The sequence below is a fragment of the Mercenaria mercenaria genome, chromosome 14 (genome assembly GCF_021730395.1).
Source record: "Mercenaria mercenaria strain notata chromosome 14, MADL_Memer_1, whole genome shotgun sequence".
In the NCBI taxonomy this organism is placed as follows: Eukaryota; Metazoa; Mollusca; class Bivalvia; order Venerida; family Veneridae; genus Mercenaria; species Mercenaria mercenaria.
This window is the reverse complement of record NC_069374.1, coordinates 51687252-51699007: the sequence shown is the minus strand read 5'-3', so window position 1 is coordinate 51699007 and position 11756 is coordinate 51687252. Positions and strand designations below refer to the sequence as shown.

Here is an 11756-nt window from a genome sequence, read left to right as displayed (position 1 = left end):
ATACTGAGATACTGACACACTGAAATAATGAGATACTGACACACTGAGATACTGAAATACTGACACACTGACATACTGACACACTGAAATACTGAGATACTGACACACTGAAATAATAAGATACTGACACACTGACATACTGAAATACTGACACACTGAGATACTGACATAATGAAATACTGACACGCTGAAATACTGACACACTGAGATACTGAAATACTGACACACTGAAATACTGACACACTCAGATACTGACACACTGAAATACTGAGATACTGACACACTGAAATACTGAGATACTGACACACTGAAATAATGAGATACTGACACACTGAGATACTGACACACTGAAATACTGACACACTGAGATACTGACACACTGAAATACTGACACACTGAAATAATGAGATACTGACACACTGAGATACTGAAATACTGACACACTGAAATACTGACACACTGAGATACTGACACACTGAAATACTGAGATACTGACACACTGAAATAATGAGATACTGACACACTGAAAAAATGAGATACTGACGCATTGAGATACTGAAATACTGACACACTGAAATACTGACACACTGAGATGCTGAAATACTGACACACTGAAATACTGACAAACTGAAATACTGACACACTGAAATAATGAGATACTGAAATACTGACACACTGAGATACTGAAATACTGACACTGAAATACTGAGATACTGAAATACTGACACACTGAAATACTGACACACTGAAATACTGACACACTGAGATACTGACACACTGAAATAATGAGATACTGACACACTGAAATAATGAGAGACTGACACACTGAAATAATGAGATACTGACAAACTGAAATAATGAGATACTGACACACTGAAAAAATGAGATACTGACACACTGAGATACTGAAATACTGACACACTGAGATACTGACACACTAAAATACTGACACACTGAAATACTGACACACTGAGATACTGAAATACTGACACACTGAAATAACTGACACACTGAGATACTGACACACTGAAATACTGAGATACTGACACACTGAAATACTGAGATACTGAAATAATGAGATACTTACACACTGAAATAATAAGATACTGACACACTGAGATACTGAAATACTGACACACTGAAATGCTGACACACTGAGATACTGACACACTGAAATACTGAAATACTGACACACTGAAATACTGACATACTGAGATACTGACACACTGAAATACTAAGATACTGACACACTGAAATAATGAGATACTGACACACGGAAATAATGAGATACTGAGATAATGAGATACTGAGATACTGACACACTGAAATACTGACACACTGAGATACTGACACACTGAAATAATGACACACTGAGATACTGACACACTGAAATGAGATACTGACACACTGAAAAGCTGTCATACTGAGAAACTGACACACTTAGATACTGACCGGCAATGCCATGAATATACGACCACTTTAGACTCCCTACAATTTGTTAACTCAGTGCCAGAAAATAGTGAAGAGTACAGCCAGTCTATTTAACCGTCCACCTATCGGTTTCTTCCTCTGCGATCAGTGATATGCCAAAATATAACATTGCTGCAAAGCATAGTTGTAAATACATATACACTACTGACTAGTGAACAAATTAATCCCAATAGAGCTAATGCCTCTTCATGTAATCATTCTTTGATTAAATTTATTTCTTTACTTTATTGGGAATTTTAACACAAACATTTGATCATTTTAGTTTTTTTATTTGTTCATAACACCATTATATTATAGAAAGATGTTTCAGCAAATACGAGTAGCTTTTTATTAACACTTTGATTCTTATCCCCCGAATGTGGGCATATTAAAATTGCACTGTCCTTGTATGCATCCGTGTAAATTCTTGTCTTGGCCTTTACCCTGCCATCAATAACGGCATTTTGAAATAACTTTGCCATAATGAGAAGACGTGTCATGCACAAGACCCAGAGCATTGGCTCCAATGTCAAGGTCATGCTTAGAGGTCAAATGTTAACATGATCTGTTTTGTGTCTGGTCCATAACTTGGCCATCAATGAAGAGATTTTAAACTTGCTTGTCACAAATATTACCTACAATCAGTTGATGTGTCATGCGCAAGACCCAGACCCAGACCCCTAGTTCCAAGGTCAATGTTACCTTTGGAGAACATTTTTTAGTCCCCTACAGGTTGGAAACCAGTTTTATGGACTATAGGAATGCGCTTTTCCGCTCGTCATTCCGTCTGTCCATCCGCAGTTTCATGTCTGATCCATAACCTATCATTCATGAAGGAATTTTATATTTACTGACACAAATGTTCCCCATGATGGCTCGAAGGTCAAGGTCAGAATTGGAGATCAAAGGTCAATAGGTTTTTTTTCCCGTCTTAAACTCTGCCATCCATGCAGGGATTTTAACATTACTTGGCACAAATATACCTCATGATAAAACAATGTGTAAAGCACAACTTTCAGAACCCTAACTCAAAGGTAAAGGTCTTACTTGGCAGTCAGATGTCTTAATTGGTATAAACAGGGTCTGTTTTGTGTCCAGTCCATAACTGTGTCATTCATTAAAGGATTTTAATATTACTTGGTACTATATTCCCCATGATAATACGACATGTCATGCTAAAACCCAGAACCCAAGCTTAAAGGTCAAGGTCAAACTCAGAGATCAAAGGTCAATGGGATTTTTTTTCTTCTCCAGTCTATAACTTTGTCATGCAAAACAGGATTTAAATATGTTTACAGGAATATTCCCCTGAACGAGACAACCAAAGTTGAGGCTAGCTGAATTATGTAATATATGAATGCATTCAATTGCAGTGATAAATGTCCTCTACTTACAGATATATGAAATTCACATGGTTTTATGGTGCATTTTTTATCTCTAAACTTTTTGAAAAAAAAAAAACACTAAAGAATGAGCCACATTCAGCTTTCCAGGATATCAATCAAGCATTACGATCTCCCTTGTTCATCGATTTGCAATCACACAATGATGTGACCACAGTACATTGCAGTAACGGCTGAGAGACATGCACGAGCCTGTGACAAGCGCTAGGGCGGCCTCTTGCAGATTACACCTCTATCAAATTATCACATGCTTATCTGAAAATTACACACTTTGTTGTTTAGTTGACCTTTTATAGTGACTTTTAAATAAAATCTTAAAGGTAGATCCCTCGGAAACACCAAAACAAGACAAAAAGTGAAAATATGCAGACTCTGTTTGATTGAATCTGTACACAAGCTGTAATGGAAAATGCAACACTGCCCACGCCCCTGCTGAAGTTTTATTTGAGAGTGTTATGATAGGGTATATTACGATGGGGAAGGTTTCAAAAACAAAAGACACACAATATTCTATATTAAACACACTTTATTCCTGGTTTGAAGTGAAGAGTACATAGTGTAACTCATAATGGATAATAAAGAAACTAACAAAAACTTTAACAGAAAAAAATACAAAGGGACGGATTTCTATGACTGTCTAAAAATAGATAAAATGTTAAAAAGTATATAGATAAATTCTCATCAAAACTGAGAGACAAGTTTGCTTCCAAATCAAGACAATGTGCAAAGCCTGAAAGAGTAAAGAGTAAACCCTCTGGAGAAAAAAAGAATATATAAAGAATAAGATATGAATAAGATATGAAAAAGAAAATAACTAAAACCTAAGAGATTTTTAACTTTTGTGATCCAAACTAACACACCAAGCTGTGTAAATATGTGGGTGGGGTAATATTGTACTTCTACACAATTACCGATAAAATGTTAAAAAAAAATACATCATCAGTATAAGGCAGTTCTTATAAAATCTTACTAACTTTCATACATATAGCTTCAAATAAATAAACCACTGAGAGGTCTGCTAAATGATTTTTTTCAAACTTGTGTCTATACTTCTTGTAATAATATACACACAGAAATTAAGACTTCGATTTCAATTTGTAAACAACTACACAAAATCTTCAGAAAGGTCGTGCTCTGAAAATTCACCTAAATGTGTGAAACTCATATTATATTTTTGCTCAGTAAAAGTGTATGAAATATACCAAAGAAAACAACAGTGCTAATTCTGATGCAATCACATCTACATGTACTATATATTAAAGATGGCCAGTCTTTGTGACTAGGCAATAACTATGCCAGTCAAATCATACAATTATAAAACACTCAGTAATACATTTTCCAACCCTGCCAGTCTAAAAATGAATTCAAATACCTAAAACAACACAACATACAATTTAAACTTTGACATAAACAGTAAAAACAAAAATTGGTATTTTAATTTTAGAAACATACAATCAGCACATGATCAGTACACTGTATAAAAAATAAATATTTCTTTTAAATCAAACATGGTTTAATATATACACCATTTTCCCAGTTACACAATTCTTTACAGCGACACGTACATCAAAAATATGTATCACAATCGCTTATTTTGTTCCCCTTTTGTATCATGGCAGCCATTTTGTTTGGACGGAATATCAGCATGAGAACTAATCTGAGTCAGTGAGATGGAATGAATATAAAGCACATGGGCAAAAATATCTGGGTCAATGGGATGCTTTGCTGCCTAGTAAAATACTGTAGCTGGACCTATAGCTCATCTTGTCCACACCTTTCCACTATCTTCAGCAGGATTTGTCAATGATCAATGCAAAACTTATATCATCTTATTGCATAAAAGCTTCTTAGCTTCAAAACACTAATTTGAATATTAGAAATTCTACTAATTAAGCATTTATCAGCAATTTCTTAATGTTATACAGAAATACTGGGACTTCGCTAAGTTTGAATACCAGTATTACAATGCCATTGGTTAATTTCAAGTCATGCTAAGGCTCAGCCAATCAGATGCAATGTTGTGTTTGACTGGTCTCCAAGCTTATTCTTAAAACTTTGACCCCTTAGACATTTACTTGGGAACAAAAACTTAAGTTCTTCAGTCTTGCCTGGGCCACAAACTGACAATGTCACAAAGATCGTATATGTGCAAATAGTTATCTCAAGATGATTTAGCCAGGGCCAGTATCTCTGTATTAACAGGTGGTTGTAATAAATTAATTGTGCACTATACATAATTAAAGCAAAGAAAAAAAAACAATGTTGATGATTATACAATAACTCCATATCACAGTGTATATAATTATTAAATCCCGATTAATGTGTGACATTGCAAAACTGTTGTTTGTGAAACATTTATTCACTTTTTGGTCATATACAAGTGGGTATCTCCAACAAGCTGCAAGTGTGCAATAAATAAATGTGACACAAAAAGTTTCAGTTTTGCAACTATCTATTTTAATACTGACACTTTATCCAATATCATCTTGTAGCTTATATATGAAAGCAAAAAAGCAAACTTTAGAGTGTATAAATTAATAATAAATACCTTAATTATATAACAGACAGTTTATATTTAGCCATATTTAAAGATAGATTTGCAAACCAGATAGCAGAAAAAATTGGGTCTAAGTCAGTTATTGGACATAGACCAGATAACATGTAAATATTGGGCCAATGATGTATTCTTCTGCTACACTGATAATCTCTTAATGAAGTTTTTTTATTGTAATTCTAGTCTTTTTAATGACTGCAAAAACTTTATAATAAACAAGTTATGTAATCTGAAGATATAAATTTATAACTTATTGCTACAAGTGTCATATTGATAGAAGTTGTCTTTGGTCAAAACAAAAACACTAACTACTTGTGTATCAATGCAACATCAAAAACAAAACATTATATCACATATATGCTTGTAAAATATTAAAACAACAACTGTAGGTAAAATTGCATCTATGCCAATTATCAAAAATTGCTTTTGTGACTAAGTACACACGAAATCACAGACTGGTAAAACAGGCAGCAATTAGCGGCTAGCTCACAGTTCACTCCCTTTGTCTGGATGAAAAAGTAGTGAATAAAATAGAACAAAGACCTAATTCTACAACAAATTCTAAATCATCTCTTTCAAGTGAGTTTAAAATGTGTACCAAATATATTCCTTATGTGTATTTGAAATATGACTAAGCCATACAACGTAACTATGTGAATTTTTATTGTTGTGGAGATTATACAATTTAAATAATGCAAATATTTTTGGTTTGCATACCTATCTAATATAAATCATGAAAGGTTTATATCTACTGTAATAGTCCCTTTTGATTTGACTTTACCTATGACTTAGTTAACACTTCCTTGAAATGAATGAAATTTGATTTAAAGTTCTATACAAACAATCACTGTAATGATCGAAGTTGCACTTGAAACAATAAAAAGTTTGTTGAGGGTTGTTGTGAAACTGTTTTATCTTTCCTACACAAAGATATAGCAGTTCTACAATAGTTCCTCTAATTGTAAAACTATATGAATGTTAGGCACTATTTTTTCAATTTACGCATAGACATTGGGCTACCAGTGCGTCCAAATGGAGACCGAGCCCCAAGGCGAGTTGGTGGTGTGGCCTGTGTGCGCATTGGTGATCTTCGGCGAGTTGGTGTTCTTGCTGGATAACTGTGCACATCTAGAGAATCATCAAGTTTACGTGTTTCGATTTCCAGAAGTTGTCTATCCAGACTGGGATCTCGGCCTACAGTTGTTAGGGAGTTATCTAACATGGAACGGATGTCATTGATCTCATCGCCAGTGCGAGCACTTCTCTGAATGTACTGCTGACGTTTACGCATCTCAGTCGCAAGCTGGTCTTTCAATGTAGCAATCTGAAATTTGAAGAGATATTCAGAATTGCTTTCAAAATGAATGGAATTATGCAGTAAAAGTTCACACTGATTGCATGAATTCAAATGTCCATCACAAGCTCAAACCAGGTCCTGAATTAATTTATTTCAAATGGATAAAAAATGAGTTTTCTGTTCATGCTAAGATTGTCCTGAAAAAGATTTAATGTATTAAGTTCATACCTGCCAAAAATATGATAATTTTCAGTAATTTCCTATCTTTTTTTTTTTTACCCTTATTCATGCTTTGTGATTCTGCACTGATTTCTGCATTCTTTATTATTACATGCTGAGTTTTTCAGTGCCGTCTGCATGGACAAACCATATACTAAATTCGGAATATTAGTATAATTTTTTTAGAATCTGTCTATCAATACATTCTTGAAATTCTAAAAAACTGGAAGTTATTAAAACCTTTTTTTTTTCCAAAAAAAAAAAATGGCAGAAGTCTTAAAACGCAATGTCTTACCGTTTCTTCCATGCCCTTGACTTTCTGCCTATTGGCACGTTCTCTCGAGTCAAGCAGACGTTCAGCCTGCATCTGTGCCTGGCGCAGACGCTCAGTTTCCATCTCGGTCTCGGCACGGTGACGCGTTGTAAGGTCAATCAACCTGTAATATAAGCACATGTTAATGTTAATATTTCTGTTACATACTCAAGTTAATATCTTAGTTCATTCTTTTTTTTTTTTTTAATTAAACTGCATTTATATTTAACAAGACTTGTACAATAAGACTGACACATCTTAAAAGGTTCTTTCCCTTTCAAAAGAGCCCGTGATTAAACTTGATAATTTTTGGCTTTTTTCCATCTGCAATCTAAAACTAAAACTCTGCATTCAGAAAAACCTCAACTTATAATGAGAATGAACCAGTTTCAAAATGCAACCTTGCCATTGGTCAATTTCAAACTTGTGCTCAGAAACAACCAATCAGATACTAGAGTTTTTAGACTGGTCTCCAAACTCATTTTATAATCTGTATATGTTTTAGAGTCATTATTTGTATAAAATTTCTACAGATAACAACAGTAAAATATCTCCAATCAGTCCTATAGACTTCAGGCCCTGAAGAAAAGATGTGCCTGTCTGGAACATACTTATATTAGATATCAGTTTTTACTGAAAATTTAACTTTTTTTCAGCAGAAAGTTGAAGATGTGCTGAAGAAAACACTGCAGAGAAATTACAGTAAAACTCTTCCATTCAAGCATCAATTTTGTTAAAATGCACAAAAAGGCACTCGAAAAACATCAATATTAACCCTTTTTAACTCTCCATCACTGCACTACAACATTATCCACCATAATAAATGAACACAAACTAAGTTAAATAATTCAACATCAATTATAAAAGTTTAGAATCCTAAGAAACACCTAAAAGCTTGCAAGACAAAACTGTGCAAAGATGAATTCAGTCTGAAAATAAGTAACGTGAATTCCCTATTGTAAGCATTATTCCTTTGTGAAACAAACTTACTTTGCTTGCAAAGCATTCTCTCTAAAACATTTCATAAATAACAAATTTGTATTATTCATAAAATGAAATTGAACACTTAACATGAAAAAAGTCTTCAATGCCTGCATTCTAGTGTGTTTTAGAACTATACTTCATGCTGTGTATTATAAGAATTCCCAGATTCCAACATCAATTTAATATAAACTTAAGTCAGAATTGTTTTTGGCTTCAAAAACAAAGAAAACTATATGTTTTCTTATCAAAATAATGCAAACCTTTTTTTGCTATTTACACTACATAAATTTTGTATTATCTTACAAAAGCACAATGTTAATGCAAAGTCAATGACTTAATACTGAAATCAATGTAAAACATGGTAAGGCCCAGGCATTAACATATCAATTCATTTGCTGAAATTTCACAGTTTTATCAAAAGATTTCAAAGAACTGGAATAAACTTCATCCAGGGGAGGTAAACGTTAATTCCTCTTCAAGAATATTTTTTATTTTCTGAAATAAGTTAAGAGGCTTACCATGTATAAACCACACAAGCTCATCACTGTGTAAAATAACAACTTCTGTACAAATAAATACATGAGCTTCTTTCAAGAAAATATAAGACTTTGAGCTTGCATGAAAGTCAAACCTTTTCTTTTTTAAGACAACTGCCACCCTAGTGTCTTTTAAAGACAAAATTTGAAAAAAAAGTTTGAATATCAGAAGATTGCGCTCTGCATTTTCCAACATATAAAGTCCAACTTCATTCACTTTAACTCAGATAATTTGAATGCCAACCTTTGCTTGAACTCATCATCAGGTCCCGGCAAAGTCGCTATAATAATGTGTAATTTCGATGGCTCAAACTACCAATAACTCTAATTAACTTTGACTGTCCCATCTAGTCTGAACAAACGAAATTTGACTGTATACTTTCTCAGAAACATGTTTTTTAAATAAAGAATCTTTACTATGAAAAACACTGTAATGAGCTTGGTTAAACATAACGGACAATAATTATCAAAGCTCTTAAAATACCAAAGATCTAAATTTTCTACTGGTCAGATTGAAAACCACAATTTAATATTAGGCAAGCCTCTATACCCTAATAACTGGCGAATTAACGCCTGGGCCTCCTCAAATCGGTCCCACCAAAATCTAAAAATATTATAGAACTGTGAGACAGGAATTAGTCATATCATCCCTTATAGATTTCAGTTCAGAGCAAGGAATCGAATACATCCACACGGAAATAGCACCTAGCACTTACTAACACAATACCAGATATTTTTGTGTGACCAAAATTTAATAAAACCTAGAATCAGTCAAGTGACTCAAGTAAGCGAAACGTTTTTCCCCTTAAAAAAATATTTAAAATCCAAGCTTTCACAAGAACTAATTTTCAAGAAATATTCAAAAATAAGTTGTGAAATTAAATCCCCCACAAATTTTACTGATTATACAGATCCAACAACTCTTTCAGTTGCATTATTACCACAAAATCATTGAATGGAAACCTTGATTTCCTTTAACAATTTTCTTTCTAATTAGAACATTATTTTTATAAACCATCTTTCATTTACTGAAATATCTTGTCCATTTTTGAAACAAGCCATTGTAGTTGTTGTTTTTTAAACAAAAGTACATTTTCAGCATGACAAGTTTTAACCCAGTAAACCATATCAGTATATTTTTTGGAACCAGTCGAGATATTTTCAAACTAGTCAGAAAAACATAATGGACAGTGATATGAATAAACCCTGTCTCAGAAACAATTATCTATGTATGTATCTGATACCCGACTTCGGTAGAGCGAATGCCCATATAGTGAACCTAATTTTCCATTAAAATCTTTCGCATACATATTTAGTGTTATAATTAATATATATGCAGATAACTTAATTTGCAAGGAAATGTAAAACACAAAACTTCATTTGTAAAGCCTATCTGCATTGTGATAAAATGAAGCAAAAGGGAACATGCATAATAAGCAAAACTAACATCAGCTTTTTTGTTTTTCTTTGTTTTTCTTTCTTTTTTTTTAGTTTCTATCAAAATACTTTTTTTTCTAACACATTTTAGACTGCATCAGATACATACAGCATACTTGACCAAACCTGATACCTAGCAAAATGCTTCTTTTCAATTTCATCAACACTGTTAAAACAAGCAGCGATATAATTTCATATAAATGACTTAAATTAAACATAAATATATCCTTTCAGGGCATTTCCATTTATTACAAACTTAAGTAGTGAAAATTAAGCTAAAATCAAAACGGAAATAGTTTAAACATGAAGAAATTAGAAAAAACATTTTTTTTTCATATTTCAAATTGCTGTTAAATTCCCCATGATTATGACAGTTCTTTGGTAATGGACATTTGAGCCGTGCCATGAGAAAACCAACATAGTGGCTTTGCGACCAGCATGGATCCAGACCAGCTTACTGAAATAATGACAGTGGAATTCACCGACTGTCCTGAAAAATTAAATTGGTGTTGAAGATCTGGGAGGGGTGAAACCGGTCCAAATTAAACCAACATAGTGCGTTTGCGACCAGCATGGATCCAGACCAGCTGTGCATCCGCGTAGTCTGGTCAGGATCCATGCTGTTCGCTTTCAAAGCCTATTGCAATCAGAGAAACTGTTAGCGAACAGCATGGATCCTGACCAGACTGCGTGGATGCATGCTGGTCGCAAAGCCACTATGTTGGTTTTCCCACAGCGCGGCTCATTTATTTAGTCAAAACAAATCCATCACCAATTAACCCTGGACATACAGCTGTATAAGATTTAGACTCAAGACATTAAAACGCTAAATGTTCTTTTTGCTCCGTAATTTTCACATTAGTATGGACTGTATAAGAAATTTGGAAGAATGTGAATTTCAAACTAAGAAATAGCTCAGTAAATTACAAGTTCACTACGAACAAAGTTACGGCAAATTGAATACTTTGAATTATAAAGTTTTAAGTCTTATGTTTCAGCCTTTAAACTTAGAAAAATACAGGCCCAAATTCTAACAACAGAGGCCAAATAAATTCTAATAAAAAATAAACCACCAATATTACTGATCTTGCTCTTCAACAAGGAGTTGTACCTGGTATTGAAGAGCCTAAGGGGAAAATAGGAAAACTTGGGTAGGTAAAATTCCACAGTTGCAATCTGAAAACAATTTTATTACCTTTGTGCATGTTGCTGCTCTGCCTCTGCCAGTTGGGCCTGCAGGTTTTGAACCTTGGTTGCTAGGTCAGCGTTGTCTTCTTCAACCTTGCACAGACTACGGTCCAGGCTGGTACGTTCCATAACAGTCTTGCTAGCAAGCTCCTCTGACCTCAACTTTTCACGTTCAACCTATACGGACAAAATAGACATGTGAAAATTGTATATTCAGTACAGGAGCTATCCCATAAAACATGTGTCATAATTTGATAATGAAAGAAAAGTATACAAATGAAACTTGTACCTCAATAAAATATTATCTTGCCATAACTTTAATAGTAGGCAACCACTAGTCTGTGAAGGTTTTATC

General features: G+C 33.7%; 1 protein-coding gene across 1 annotated transcript in view; it reads right to left on the bottom strand.

Moving 5' to 3' along the window:
• Window positions 1-3381: 3381 nt before the first annotated feature.
• Window positions 3382-11756, bottom strand: part of LOC123527489 (rootletin-like) — a 119020-nt gene continuing 110645 nt past the window's right edge. The window contains exons 33-36 of the mRNA XM_053522623.1: window positions 11409-11578; window positions 9327-9380; window positions 7239-7380; window positions 3382-6751 (exon numbers count right to left, since the gene is read on the bottom strand). Coding sequence (XP_053378598.1) covers window positions 6413-6751; window positions 7239-7380; window positions 9327-9380; window positions 11409-11578 — 705 coding nt within the window. The 3' untranslated portion in view covers window positions 3382-6412. The remainder of the gene's footprint in view (window positions 6752-7238; window positions 7381-9326; window positions 9381-11408; window positions 11579-11756) is intronic.